This window comes from Aquila chrysaetos, chromosome Z, assembly GCF_900496995.4.
Source record: "Aquila chrysaetos chrysaetos chromosome Z, bAquChr1.4, whole genome shotgun sequence".
NCBI classification, from domain to species: Eukaryota; Metazoa; Chordata; class Aves; order Accipitriformes; family Accipitridae; genus Aquila; species Aquila chrysaetos.
The window spans coordinates 78,463,497-78,478,001 of NC_044030.1; the positions used below are offsets into that span (position 1 = coordinate 78,463,497).

The 14,505-nt window shown below is 49.9% G+C and overlaps 1 protein-coding gene across 2 annotated transcripts; it reads left to right on the forward strand.

Annotated features, from left to right (window-relative positions):
* Positions 1-558: 558 nt before the first annotated feature.
* Positions 559-14,193, forward strand: LOC115336969 (aquaporin-7-like). 2 transcript variants are annotated; one of them, XM_030004823.2, is made up of 8 exons: positions 559-747; positions 1,881-2,046; positions 4,609-4,735; positions 7,926-8,052; positions 10,304-10,441; positions 11,176-11,294; positions 12,661-12,878; positions 13,754-14,193. In XM_030004823.2, the coding sequence occupies exons 3-8, from the start codon at positions 4,646-4,648 to the stop codon at positions 13,911-13,913; spliced, it is 852 nt and encodes a 283-aa protein (XP_029860683.1). In that variant the 5' UTR covers positions 559-747; positions 1,881-2,046; positions 4,609-4,645; the 3' UTR covers positions 13,914-14,193. The 2 variants fall into 2 exon arrangements, with proteins under 2 accessions (XP_029860683.1, XP_040976866.1); XM_041120932.1 differs by lacking the exon at positions 1,881-2,046.
* Positions 14,194-14,505: the final 312 nt, after the last annotated feature.

Below are 14,505 nucleotides of genomic sequence, written 5' to 3' on the forward strand. Positions count from 1 at the left end.
CATTTGTAAGAGCGAACTCATTGGATCCTGAGGGGAGGACGCAGCCATGCTGTGCTGTCTCTGGGGTACAGCAGAGGCAGGGAAACATTCAGATCAGTGCGCTGGCTCCACCAGGCTCTGCAGCTTCAGGGCCTCATCCAGCTCACCCAGTGTCTGCCCCCGGCCCAGAGGCTGCAGCTTTTCCCCCTTAATCTTTCCTTTCAGAGCACGGTTGTTCACACTCCTCCAGGAGAAAGCCTGGCTCCTCTTATCTCCAGGGCGACGATGTCCCGTGAGCCCTGTGGTTTGCCCAGCTTTCGCCTTATCTGTGGATTGAAAACAGACCTCAGCATGTGGCTCAAAGCTTGGCGGGAGCATTTGCACCCACAGAGCCTGCTGCTCTCTACATGGGTCTGGGGGAGCCCCACAGCAGGGTCCCAGGGCAGGCAGGGGGATGCTCCCCCACACAGGAGTACTGTGTGCCCTCCACTCTGTTGCCCAATAATGGGGCCAGCACCGCCCCAGGCGACCCCTTCCTGGACAGCCCTGCTCTCCCCTTAATGACCAACAAAAGCCATTTAATTCCCCTCCTGCTGACACCACCGCTTCATGGATTACCTCTGGCTGAGCGAGCTTTAGCAGTCTGGAGCGGGGAGGCACTGTGCCCCTGGGCAGCAAAGCAGAGGGCTGCAGACCGGAGCAGGATCCCACTGTCGTGCCACAACATCCCTCTGTTGGTCCTTCCAGCTCCCACTTCTGTCCAGCAAGGTAAGACCTAGCCCAATTTCACTGGAAAGGAGCACGTGCAGGTGATGCGCATTTGTCCAGCTTCAGGGCAAGGGGCGATGCTGTGCAGAGTGACTGAAACGTTGTGAAGGCTGGAATCCTGGGAATGGGGAGTTGGGTGATGGTACGGAGAGCAAAGCCGTCTGCTGAGAGACAAATATCTGGGGTGTTTGCGACTTGCTCAGTGACTGTCATCCACAAAGGAGAGGAGGAGATTGACCATGAGTGTTAAGTACGAGACCATGGGGTGCGGGTGCTCTAGGGTACATCAAATGGGGTCTGTCCTGGAAAGCTAAGGTCATACCAGTGCTGTACTGGTCTCTCTGATCTGGCCTTGCTTTCTAAAGGGGCCTGGAGATGTCTCGGTGACATGTTCATTTGGTCTGATGGAGGAGCAAGCTGTCCTCATCCACAGTGAGGAGCTCCTCTGCTGTGCTGTCTGCTCATGCTCATCTCAGCCTCTGGGGAGAAGTTAATGCTCCACCAGCAGGGCTGAAGCTAATGGAGTGGCAATGTTCCAGCTGTTGATTAGCACAATTAAGTGATAAATGAGCTCCTGGGTGCAGAGGAAACATGTGCACTGTCAAACTGAGTTAGAGAAGTTATTCCTTGCAGAAGCATGACTGCTCTGGAGTCCCTGGATGCTCGTCCTTCCAAAGGCTGGTCTAGCAGGACCCGGGGGGTTGTTCCCCTGTCTCTTCAGTACCGTGGGTATCAACACCAGCACAGTTAGTGGGCCTTGACAGTGCCAAAATTTTCCTCTCCAAACTGAGGCCTTTATTACTAGTGCTGAAAGCACACCATCCTTAGGGAAGAAAATGGGTTTGGTTTAGCAGGTAGTTGCTTAATGTGCAGTGGAAAACATGATAAAATCATTGGAGGGTCAATGTTGACTGAAGTTTCAACCTGTGAGCAAGTCAAGGTAAACATCAGGAGGCCATGCAGTGCTAAGTGTGAGCAGCTAACCCTCCTCTAACCAACCTTATAGGAAAACTTTATGGGATAGCACCTGTAGGAAATAAGTTAACTCATGACTGTGATGGGCTAATGCTGGCACATGAACAAATGACTTTGAGAATTTGGCTGAAAATTAGAAGAAAATCTCTAATTTCCAGAGCAGCAAGTTCTGTTAACAGGCTTCCAGCAGGAGGAGTTGAGGCAAAAAGCACTTACCCCTAAAATGGAGACTGGCCAGGTCATGAAAAGGAAGATGTGGTGTGGCTGCCTGTGTTAGTAGGGGACTGTATTTGGTGACCTCAGAGACCCTCGTCAGCCCTGCAGGTAAGTGAAACTATGCAAGTACGAACAGTTCATGTTGGGCAACTGGCAGATCTTTGCGCTCCAGCCCTTGGCTGACTCACATGGTTGTTTATGCTCACTCAAGATCACCACATCTGGATGCAGGGAGGAAGGGCAGTCCAGCTCACCTGGCAGTAGATACCTCCACGTGGGTGTGCACGCTGGAGCCGATCACTCCACATCTCTGGTGCAGACACTGGAGGGAAACTGCCAGCATCCAGCGTGACTCACAGGTCTGGCCTCAGATGCTTATTTCAGGTGTGGATGAACTGCCCTTCGGAGCTGCCTGTTTTTCTCTGCTGATTATAAAGTGGAGGGTGACAGGCACAGGCTCGGTTTTGTGTGCTGTCGTAACAGAGGTGCTCTGCCATACAGGACCCATAGACAGGTGTGTTTTTGTTGTTTTTTTACACTCCTTGAACACTGCCAGATCATTTTTCTTTAATGTCTAAAAATGCCCAGAGGAACCCTAAAACTAAAGGGTTCTCACATTTTCAGCAGCCAACAGAGGAACAATTTTAAAGGGAGAAATTAATGTCTTAGTGCCATCTTGTGGAACGACCTGTGTAAAAGGACAAGCAGTGGCAAGAGGCACATCCAGTGATCCATGATGCATCCCAGAAGCATGCTGGAGTTTTAGGGAATTTAGTGGTGATATCAGGGATTATGTTGCCAATATTATCACCAAACCAAAGTTTTATATTGCAAACTGGGATTGCCCTTTTCCCTGAGAAGTCTGCAAGTCCATGGGAGCCTGGTGTTCCCAGAAAGTACCTGTCCATTTTTCAGCCCAAATTAGAATATGGAGATGCCTATAGTTAGTGCTTGCATGCAGGAGACAAAGGCTTTCTGAGACACAGCAGTTTTCCTGTTTGCCCACAGGGGAGGAATCCACTTGGAAGGCTCCCTGAGATCTATGAGTGAAAAACAAAGCTGTAGGTCTAGCTGTGGAGAATACTGACCCTCTCACACCTTATCCGTCTGGGAAAGGCTGTGAGATTGCCAATACACGCTGATGCCAGGACCTCAGCTTTACATGTCAGTTGGAAATTACCATGTGCAGAAGAAACTTGAGGCTATTGTCACCACCCTGACCTGGTGCTCCAGGGCCCGTGTTTGTGTGCTCCACCAATAAACATCTGTATAGCAGAGACTGAAGTGACCTGGAAAGATTAAAGGCCACTTTTTCTGTGCCACAGCATGGCTCACAGACTCACTCACCTAGAAATATGCTGTAGGAACACCCTTGCCAGCAGTGTGATTATCATCAGTCATAATTAGATGGTCCTTAGTATCAGAGATAGACTAGTAAATTACTGCATATTTAGCCCGGCATTCACTGAGGTCAGTAGCTAAACTGTCACTGGAGGAGGGCTTACCCCAGTCCATAAAACCCTTCCCTGCCACAAGATAGACAATCATCTACAGAGCAGAGAGGAGAAGTGGCTTCCCAGGTTCTTCCATACAGCTGCTCAACATCCTGTGGGTGAAAGAAAAGCTCATGAACTTTTGCAACGCGGTAGTGCAGAGGGAGGTAACACCGAGGGCAGTGTGAATGGAGTGCTATGTCCCCGTCAGGGCAGCTGCTGGTAACCTATCCAGAGCTGTGCACCGTGTCCCCTCCAGAGCTACACTGAGAAGCTGCAGCAGGTTGAGAGGAAGGCAAAGAAAACCAGCAAAGAACCGGGGAAGGCTCACAGAAAACAGTCTTGAACATTCAATGGATTTAAGTTTTTCAGTGAATAAGCAAAGGTATTAAAACCTTTTCACAGTGGAGAGGTAAGAGCACCTTGTGAGCAGGGAGATAAGCAGATGGAATCAGGAGGTGGAGGAGGAATCAGGACAGTGAGGGCTCTACTCTGGTAGCCAGATGAGATTGAAGGTCTCTGGGGACCATTGCTGAGAGTGGTCTCTGCTTGCACCACAGGAGATGACAGACCAGGGGGTGGCAGAGAGGGTCTCCACTAGTATGATGGGACCTGTGGACACAGGTGCATTCAGCAAGAGCAAATATCCAACCTGAAGCAATGCTCAAGGCATTGTGCTCTTCCCAGCTGCGGACGGCGGTGCACACCAGCTCCAGGCAGAGTATCCTCACCACAGGTTGGGCATCCAAATAGTTCTGCAAAGCACAGGCAAATGGTCCTAATCCCACCTGTTAAAAAAAAAAAAAGGCACCAAATCACCAGCCAGTGGGTTACAATGCAGAGCAGAGCCAAAATTCCTGTTCAGTTCCTGTGGAAAATGTTACAGTGAAAGACAGGCTTTAGGAACACATCAAGGCTATTTACAGCTCCACAGCTCTGGAGGTAAGCTCCTGGGAAGAGGCACAGCATTTGCAATGCCCCAGTAGCAGAAATATTGCATCCTTACCATACAGTTTTAAAAGGATGGCGTGTGTGTGTGAAGACTTTGAAGCTAGCTGGTAGTTTATTGGCTTGTTCATCGTTAACCAAATGAATGAAGGTGTCTGGGGGTGAAGGGAGGGTGCCAGGTTTCAAAGGGTAACTTAGCTCAGCGCAATGAAGTGTGCTGTCACAACAGGAGCTCCCGTGGCTGCAGGCTGGAGCCAGAGAGCAAAATGCTGGAGAAGATTCAGAAGGCGCTCACGATTCGTAGCGGCACCGTCAGGGAGCTGCTGGCAGAAGCACTGGGGATGTTCATCCTCATGGTAAGAAGGAGATGGGCCCAGATGTGCGTGTCCGTGCATGTGCGTGCATGTGTGTGTGCAGGGCGGGTGAGAGGGTAAGCATTTGCAGCAGCAATTTGTAAGGTCAGTGGTTTCCTACCACATCCTCAGCGTCGCTCAGCAGCTGGTTGTTACTTCTCACCCCTCTGCTTTTGGTGGGGCGGCAGCTTCCCATCAGGTAGACCATCTGGTCTTCTTCCTCCTTCTGGAGGAAAAAAAGCAATCTGGGGGAGGTGGAGGTGGGTGCTGGGAGAGGGTGAAGCATGTGGGGATGAGCCACTGTTTCAGTTCTCTTCTAGGAGAAAAACGAGGAAGAGTCTGGGAATGAAACGAAAGAGCAGTGTCTGGTCAGATGGGGCAATGCAACGCTTGTGCCACCCCCCCCGAAAGATCCCATGCAGTGAACCAAGGCTTTTCTTCCTGCTGTGCCAGAGGCGATGGTGTGCTTAGGGGGTTCTGCACAGGTTTGGGGAGCAGACCCTGACTCCTCTGTGAAATGAGAACAGTATTCACCTATCTTCCTCTTGGGGTTGCCAGGGTAATGGACACCTGTGAAACTCTCTGGAGCCACAACCCATCATTAGGAAACATAATTACCGGGTGTAAAGCATGCCAGAATTACACTTTTGGTTGTCTTATGCTGGCAAATGAAGAGTGCTTATCCAAATCGTACAGAAACTCCCGCCTTGCCTGAGGGACCTGTTTCAGGCAGAAAAAACGAAGTGGTTTTGAGCTCTGGGGCTGCTTTGGAGATGTTTGGAGAGAAGGTGAGGAAAGCCTTGCAGTCAGAATTGATCCCTGGTGGGGGTGAGATGCCCACCAGGACCAGAGGCTTCGTGTGTTGGACCAACATAGCAAAATGAGATCCTCCTTCTGAAAAGGTCCAGTAGCTGTCTGTGCCAGCTTACTACACCTGGGCTTAGCTTGGTCCGAGACACTTTGGACTGGACAGAGGCTGGCATGGAAGGTCTGGGGATAACCCAAATAACTTGTACTTGGAGATTTGCACAGGAGGAATATAATATTTGTGTAAGCATGGGGACTTTTTGACACAGGTCTCTGTACAGATAAAGGTGCTTACTTTCAAGGGGCAACAACTGCATGTGCAAAGGATGCTTGCTTTTTATCACATCTTACTGCACATCCAGCTCCTTGAAGTTCACTCCTACTACACAGGTAGTTTTGCATGCATTGGAAGTCAGAGTACAGACATCTGTGACTCAGCAGGAGCTGAGCAAACTATTTTCCTTTTCCAACCCCTTTGGTTTTTAGTGGTGGAAGTTCCCAGGTGATAAAGTTCAGGGGTGTCCTGTCAGGGCTGTCTCTGAGAAGCAGACTGAGGAGAAGACTTGCCCCTGCACTCTGACAGTCCAAGGCATATTTTGTCGCCTGCAGTTCATGTTGGCTCTTCCCTCACTGATCTTCGCAAGGGAATAGAGTAGGAGCAGGGACACCGCGCATGGACCCCCCATCAAGGGCTGGCAACAAACAGCATCCAGCATCTGAATGTAGCATCCAGCGTCCCACTCTTCAGCAGCCCCCTGGCCCTCAGTGCAGCCAGGAATGTGCTGGATGCACTTCCAGGATGCCTGGATGTCTGTTATTTGGATGATAGCACTCAGCCTCTTGCTGTAATGAACAGGCAATGTTCATAAAGGAGGGAACCAGGCAGTGGGACTGAACAGCACAAGGAGTAGGGAGGTAGGGAAAAAAAAAAAGGGTATTTTGGGACTGTAATAATAGAGGAAGAGACCAGAGGCTTGGTTCTGTGCTGAAAAATAGATTCTGTAGCCTGTCTTGTGTTTTTTTCGGGATACTGGTGTTCAGCTGCAACTGCCATGTCTCCTGCCCCGCACCCCTCTCTCTGCACCTGTGCACGGTCCTGCAAAACCTGTGCCTGATGCATTAGGCTTCTCTTGGCTGTGGCTTTGGAAAAGCCAGCGATGAATAGGCAGAGTTTTTGTAAAGGCTTTGCAGATGCTGGGGGACATCCCAAACACTGCTTTTTTGGGGCTTTTGCTGAGGCAGACCGAGAAGGGCTCACACCGTGGAGGCTGTAGCTCCGTGCAGAGCACAGAGTGTGGTCTGTATATTTGAGAGAGATAAGAACAGTGTCTCTGGGGAACAGGAGATTTTGGTGATGTCTGAAAGGCAAGAGGGAGAGCAGACGCATGAGATAAAATTTGGATCTAGGCAGAGCAGCCAGAAAAGATCACAGTCAAAACAGAACATGCCAGAACAGAAGTTCTGATGCTGGAGAACATACTGACTTTTTTGTCTTGGAGGGACATGCCACCCTGGATAAACATCAGTGCAGTCCAAGGAACAGGATACACTCTGCAAGCCCTAAGTGGTTTGTGAGCAAGAAAACCTTTGTCCTTCTCCAGATTTCAGTGTAAGCGCTGTGCAAAGAACTGATTCTTCCATCCTCTGACCACATTAAAAAAATGAAACAGAATTTACTTTCAGGCCAGAGCAATTTCTTGAATAAGTCTTTTCCTGCTGGAGAGTGTTTACTTTTCTTTTTAATTTTTTTCCCAGTTCTCCTTTAGTCACTAAAAAAATATTGAAACTTTGGCTGTTTTCAAACTGAAAATATATGTGTTGAATGGAAAAGTCAAACCAGAATTTCCTTCCTTGTTTTTCACTGGAATAAGTTACCAAAATTAGAGTTGAGTTTGGCAAATAGTTGTGTGCTGCCCAAACTATGCTTTTAGTCAATAAATTGCACACCAGGAAAAGAAAGACAGCAGGAATTTGCTCACCTTCCTTCCATCCACCTTGGGTGCCGTCTCTGGGCAGTCTGCAGTGATGCTCCCCTGGCTCATGTCCCTGGTTTCAGGCACAGACACCCTTATCATGGCTGTCTGAGAAATCCCTCTTGAGCCCCGGATCTTGGTGTGGGTGTTTGGGTTTTGTGTCCCCATACCCAACCACGTCTAGAGTACCTGGTTTGGTGTAATGGGCACCAGTGAGGAACAACCCAGATACCACTTTAGTTTTTGCAGGGGAGGGTAATTCTTTATTCATCTCCTGATCATGGGCACCTTAAAGTCTTCCTGTCTTTGGGAGTTTATTAGTATTGCAGAAAAAGTAGCAGAGAAGCTCAGTCCACCACAGCAATAACACTACTTTTAATACTCCTTTCTCTCCTTCTTTTTCTATGCACTAGGTCTTCGGCTTGTCTTCTGTGGCACAAGTGGTATTAGGAAGAGGAGACTTTGGGCAGCATCTAAGCATCAATTTGGGATTTGGCATTGGTGTTACCTTGGGCATCCATGCAGCTGGAGGAATCTCTGGTGAGCAGGACACTGGAGCATGGGACATCTCTATGTCCCATAAAGGCCACATGCATCGGGGGCAACAGCAGTGGGCTGCAGAGGGGCGGGTGATGGCATGGCAAGGCGGAGCAGTGACCTCACCAGAAAAAAAGGCAGTCCTAGGGTCCCCAGGCAAGAGGAGCAGAGCAGGTCTGGTGACCGTAACCAGGGTCAGCCTTGTGACCCAGTGATCACAGCCAAGTCTGCAGGGAGGAGGCAGGTCTGAGGCCAAGCCAAGGAGTCGTGATGGCATGACATGGTCAGGAGAAGCAGGGGACAAGGCAGGCACAACATACCTACAGCATGCTGACCCCAAAAGTGTGTCCTGAGCTGAGACAGGGGCAAACAGGACCAGAGCAGTGGAGGTTCGGCCATCCCCTCCTGTTGTGGTCAGTGGAGCCAAGTTTCAGCAGTGCCCCCATGAAATGCCATCATGGCCCAAGGAGAAAAAGAGCTCTGAAAACATGCTGCTGATATGACCCATGGGGAGGTAAATAATTTATTGCAAAGGAAAGCTTACTGCTGATGTTGCAACAAGGAATGGTATGCAAATTTTCTCCTTATCATCCACACCCATGCGCACACGCCCCACGTGAACTCAGGAGGTGGTGTTTCAGGTCCATGGGGTGGTATCTCTCACATGACAGAGCATTACCTTTGCCTTGTGCAATTTCTGCATTCATTTGCACCATGAGAAGAGATTAAGGGCTCTAGTGAGCAGAAAATTAAAGCAAGTCCTTGCTCTTGAACTGTTGGAGCAGAGAGACGTCCAAGGCTGGGGCAGGCTTCAAAAGGAAAATTTTTCCATGTATGCAGTCAGCTGTTGGTCTCCCTATCCTTTTGGAGCTGGTGGAGACATCCTGGGGAAAGTGGGATGCGGAAACCAGGTCCCTGCAGTCCCAGGTGACTGTTTGAGATTGAGCTGATCTGCTGAGGGCTGGGAGGTGGGAGAAGGGCTCTCAGCTCAGCCAGCAACAGTCTGGTTCCAGAGCCAGCTTCACAGCTTCCTGGCATTGTAATTTGGCTTCATTTGTGTCACAAGATGCTTCTTGTGATCTCTGAAATGGCTGGTTGTACCTGCAAAGGATCAGAGGATCAAAGAAAAAGGGATCTCCCCCCATTTCAGTCATGGTTGTGGGACTGTAGCAGGCAGTACATGCACTTTCACTTCACTCTGTCCTGCACTTTGATGAGATGATGTGTGTCTGCATCTTACCCCTTTCTGAGTCTGGAGTACGAGATAGCCACTAGGGTTGGAACATTTATTGAACCCCAAAGTTTACACCTACTAGGCAGGAAGAGCAAATATTTCCTTTGGACTCGTGGGGAGATGAGTCCTGATGAACAAATGTGGTTTGCACCAAGGGCACCAAACCTGGATCCACTTAGTCTTTCTCCAAAAACACCACTGTGATACCAACCTCCTCCATAAAAAGTGTCCCCTCAAAACAGGGAAAACTGGTCTTGCACTGCCTGAAATCCACATACTAAGCAATGTAAGGAAATGCATTCCAAGATTACAAACTGTGCAAGGGAAGGACAGAGTCTGCTCCACACTGGTGGGAGCAGCCGTGGCCTGGGCATGATTGACCTTCTCAATGCAGTGACATCTAAGAGCTAATAATCTGAGTCTCTGCTGACAGCCCTGTGTAGGATTTGCTTTGCACACATGAAGATATGTGACATTAGGGTTTGATTTTGCAGTTTGCTTCCCCAGCGTCTTGTGCCTTGACTGCCAGATAGGAAAAGGGCCCGCAGCTCCCATCAGCTGGGGTGCTTATCTCTGCCAGGATGAGGCCCTCCTTGTTTATCAGATGTTTTCAGAAGGCCTTTCAATTGCTTGGGATAAGATTTGCCTCATCTGCTTGTAGCCATATAAAAGGTGGCTGATGAGTCTAAGTTCTGGGCTCCCTTTAAAGCTGAATAGAGAGAAACCCATACAGATGGAAACCCGTGCCGTGCCCAGAGAGGTTTCTCACGCAGGTGGGATGACCCACTCTCTGGAGGCAGCCTGTGGTCTACAGAGTTTTTAGAAGACTAAAGCTAGGAGCTCTCCGCCCTGCATTATTCGCCTGCCCAGGGTAAACGGGTCAGTTTTGAGTCTGTGCAGGAGGGAGACCCTGGTCTCGGAGAGTCTTGGTGTTGTGGAGCAAGGTCTGCGTGGTTACCGTGGGGCCTCAAACCAGCTGCACCAGGGCTGAGGCCACTCTCTTCTGCTGTGATTTTGCAGGAGCTCACCTGAATGCTGCCATCACCCTCACACACTGCATTTTAGGAAACCTGCCCTGGAGAAAGCTCCCAGCTTATCTGATCGGCCAGTTCCTGGGCTCCTTCACGGCAGCAGCCACCGTCTTTGGCCTCTACTATGGTATGGTTGTGTCTTTTATCATGTGGGTTGCTGTGGGCACCAATTTCAGCCTTAACTCACAGATCGTCAAAAATATTTCCTTTTACAGTACCCGGCATGATGTCTGGGTGAGGAGGACGAGCTCCTGGCTTGTGGGACAGACCTTCATAGCTTAAGGCCAGAGCAGGGCCCAGATGTTTCTGGGAAGGATCTGCAGTTCCTGGAGAACACAGCTCCTTTTGCTCAGGGCATTCCCACTGCCAAAACCTGTCCTCAACTCAAGGCCAGTAGCTACATCTTGTCAGCATTTGGTTTCCAGCGTCTGCAAGGGCTTGAGTTAGATGGACGACCATGTATTAGGAACAGCCGGAGCTCTGGGGGACTCTGCTGTGTGGAAGACAGGACAGCAGTCACCTGTGGTTTTGAGTTCTGAGCAAAGGACCCGCCACCCCTTGGCTCCAGCATGTCTCGGTCTCTGAGGGGCAGAGGGATGGAGGGCTCCAGTGCATCCAGCCTGTCCCAGGCTCCTGCAGCAGGGACAGGGAGCTGGTAGGGATAAGGAAGCAACTGCAGACCAAAGTCTGCGGGTAACAGATATGGGTGAGATCATGCCCTGCGAGGGGTGTGTCACCTCCATCATATCTCCCATTGCCTCTCTTCCCCTTGGTGTCCGTGCTGGCTACCCTGGGTGGACTTGCGTACATGCCATGTAGGATGAACTCTGTGCTAACTCCCGTAATTCCCATTTCTCCTAGATGCTCTGTATGACTACACCAAGGGGAACTTTACAGTGACGGGACCAACCGCCACGGCGTCGATCTTCTCTACTTATCCCGCTCCCTATGTATCCTTGCTGGGGGGCTTCTTCACAGAGGTCAGTGGGGACGGCTGTGGTGTGCTAGGAGAAGGCAGGTGGTAACAGGTGCTACTGCAGGTCTGCTACAGGGGACTCAGAGTGGTACGTGTGCAGGAACAATCACAACCTCTACTCCAAGGAGCCCAGCGTCCAGGCAGGTGCCTGACAAGCAGGATCCACCTTGGTGGTGGAGCGAGCCTAAAAGATAAAGCCTGCAGGCTGCTTTGCAGCTTGGTCTGAGCGCCCTCCAAACACCTTCTCTGCAGGCAGCCCAGGCAATGGGAGGTGAGAAGCTGAGCTATATCAGGAACTATGTCCTTTGGGCTCTGGGCAGTTCCCTGAACTGTTCTTCCCCTTTTTGGATCCTACACCTGCTCCACATTCCCAGGCAGCTCTGCTGGCTGCCCCTCACGGGTGCAGAGGGCCTGGGACTGTCTTCACATGAACACAGCCTGTCTGGAATGAACTCTAGGGTTTGAACAGTCCAATTTAGACTGTGTACAGTTCATTCCCAGCATACAAAACGATGTCCAGGTGCCCAGAAATAGGAAGGGGATGCTTCAGGGGATGTGGAACACTGGGACACTGGAGAAGGAGGATTCGCTTCCAATTCAAATCTGAGGAAGCCTGTGCTTTTGTCTCTGAGCTGGCAAAACTCTTGCCTAGGCATGATGAGGAGGACAGTGAGAGCTGGGGATCCTACAGGTGTGGACATGATCACTCAGCCTCCAGTGTCCTTGCTGCACAAGAAAGCTAATGACAGTGACAGTGTGTTGCCAAGCACTGCAGAGTTTCTGCTTTTGCTGACATCTCTGCGAGCTGCCTCTCTGAGGCAGAAAGAGACAGGAGTCATCACTCCTATTCAAACCACAGTTCTGATGTCTTGGGCACTGCAGATCTACAAATGCCAGCTATAATACTGTCACAGACAGGAGATTCAGTTTCCCAGATGAGAATCTGGTATCTGCTTTTATTCCTGAAAGGGCTAATGCAACAGGCTATGTAAAACATCACTCCCTCTAGGGAGTATCAGATTTGTCTCATGAGCAGGTTGTTACGGGTCTGCCTCTGTTAGATGAAATGTACTTAAAATAACCCATGGCCCTAATGTAAAAGGTGGAGGGAAAGGACAGTGCTGAGAAATTCATGTCCATCCTAGAGCATTTTTGGTGATGAGGTGGAGATGTTTTTGCTGGGAAATGAGTCAAGAATTTTCTGCAGTCCACCTGTGAGGAGGGAATAACATTGGGGTCCTCCCTGACAATCAGACCATGAATCCCACCTGCTCTTCCATTCTGGGAAGTCTTTTCCTCTCTGCTGAGCAGGATCCTTCTACCTTCCCCATTCTCTGTCCTGACCTGTTGTCCCTTTCCTGCTCCTGCAGTTTATGGCGACGGTGATGCTGCTCTTGGGCATTCTGATCATCCACGACGAGAAAAACAACGGAGCCCTGAAAGGCACGCAGGCCCTACTCACGGGTATCCTCGTCCTGGGCATTGGCTTGGGAATGGGGATGAACACAGGCTACGCCATAAACCCCTCTCGGGACTTGCCCCCCAGGCTCTTCACGGCAATTGCTGGCTGGGGAATGGATGTCTTCACGTGAGTCACCCCTTTTGCTTTTACACTGCTCAGCTTGCAAGGAGAGGAGATAAGCCCAAGATAAAATGGTCATGAAGCCTTTTTCTTTGGACTAAGTGATGGTATTGAAGCAGAGTGCGTTCTCCATTCTCAGAGAGCAAGGGTTGTACAGAGAGAAGACCCATGCATTATGCACACAAAATTTGGGGTACACTAATTCTCCAGGATGGGATTAATCTTGACCTTCAGATACCTCAATCTGGGCACCAAATAGGCTGTTAGCTGGAGATCTAGCTCATTATTGCAGGGACTGGAGAGCCAGACATTCAGCTTACCTGAAAGCAGGTACTTACAGGTGGATTGCTGAATGGCTCTCCTAAATTTAGATGTCTGAATCTGGAGATGAAACCCTGCCTTCCCCTATCTAGTGAGATAGTGCTGTGCATGGGCTTTTCCCATGGTGAGGACATTAGCAGAGTCTCCTGTCCCAGCTGCCCATTTTCATTAAATTGCCAGAAAATGTCTCTGAGAGCTTGGTATAAAAGGTGCAGATGTTATTGGAAATGGGGAGGGAAAAGGTGTGTCCGTGTCTGACAGTCATACTCATCAGGATAACACAGACTATTTCTGTAGGAGAACAAGAAACCTGCAGACAGTGCAGAGCCACTTTCCCAGGCTGATGGGGAAAATGACCCTCCCTCCAGCAATTATGCTGGTGGATTGAGAATTTGTCTAAGGTGGTTGTAGGGCCCAGTATGTGAAGTGGGACTAGACACCTCTGCTCGCACAGCTCACTCCTGCCCCAGCAGACTCAGCTCATCTCACCCTGTGTCACGCTGGTGGCAGGGCAGCGGTTTGTCTGGCTCACCAGCTACCTCTTCTGTGTTTCATTTTAGGGCTGGACATCACTGGTGGTGGGTCCCACTCACAGCTCCGATGCTGGGAAGTCTTGCTGGTGTTTTAATCCACAAACTCTTCATTGATTTTCACAACCAGCCTGTCCCGGAAAGTGGAAATGAGAAAGGACAGCCAGTGGTGGAGACTTCTACGCTGTGATGGCCGCATGCTCCAGGGAAAGGGCCTGACAGCAAAGCCTATGTGAATGTATGGACTGACAACCAAAGGGTAACCAAGTAGAAAAGGGCACGTGCAATGGTGCTGCCGGAGCACACCGTTTCTCCACCCTGCAGGTGGAGAAATGAGGCACTAGTCTTCAATAAACCTACTCTGCTTATCCAGACAACCTGGGTCTCCGGGACACTGGGCAGATCCCAGTAGGGCTAGACCTGTCTGTGACCAAAAGAAATTATTCAATCTCCCTGTGTAAAAATCTACCTCCCCCCAAAAAATCATCACATTCTGGAGAAAAGCAAAGCAGAGCTGCAAGACTCCAGATACCTGTATGTTCACAGAAATCAGGATACAGGATCCAACAGTGGCAGAAACAACTTAATTAACTTAATTAAAGAAATTTTGATCTGGAATATTCTTTGCGAAGAGGTAGATACTACACTGATGGATCAAGGACTGAGGCTTGCTTCCATTTGCTAAACTGCCACCCTGACAAACGCCTAGTGTGGCATAGCATAGAGAAGAGAAGAGCAAGGACAGTCTGAAATAGAAACCTGAACCTGATTTTTTTTTTTTT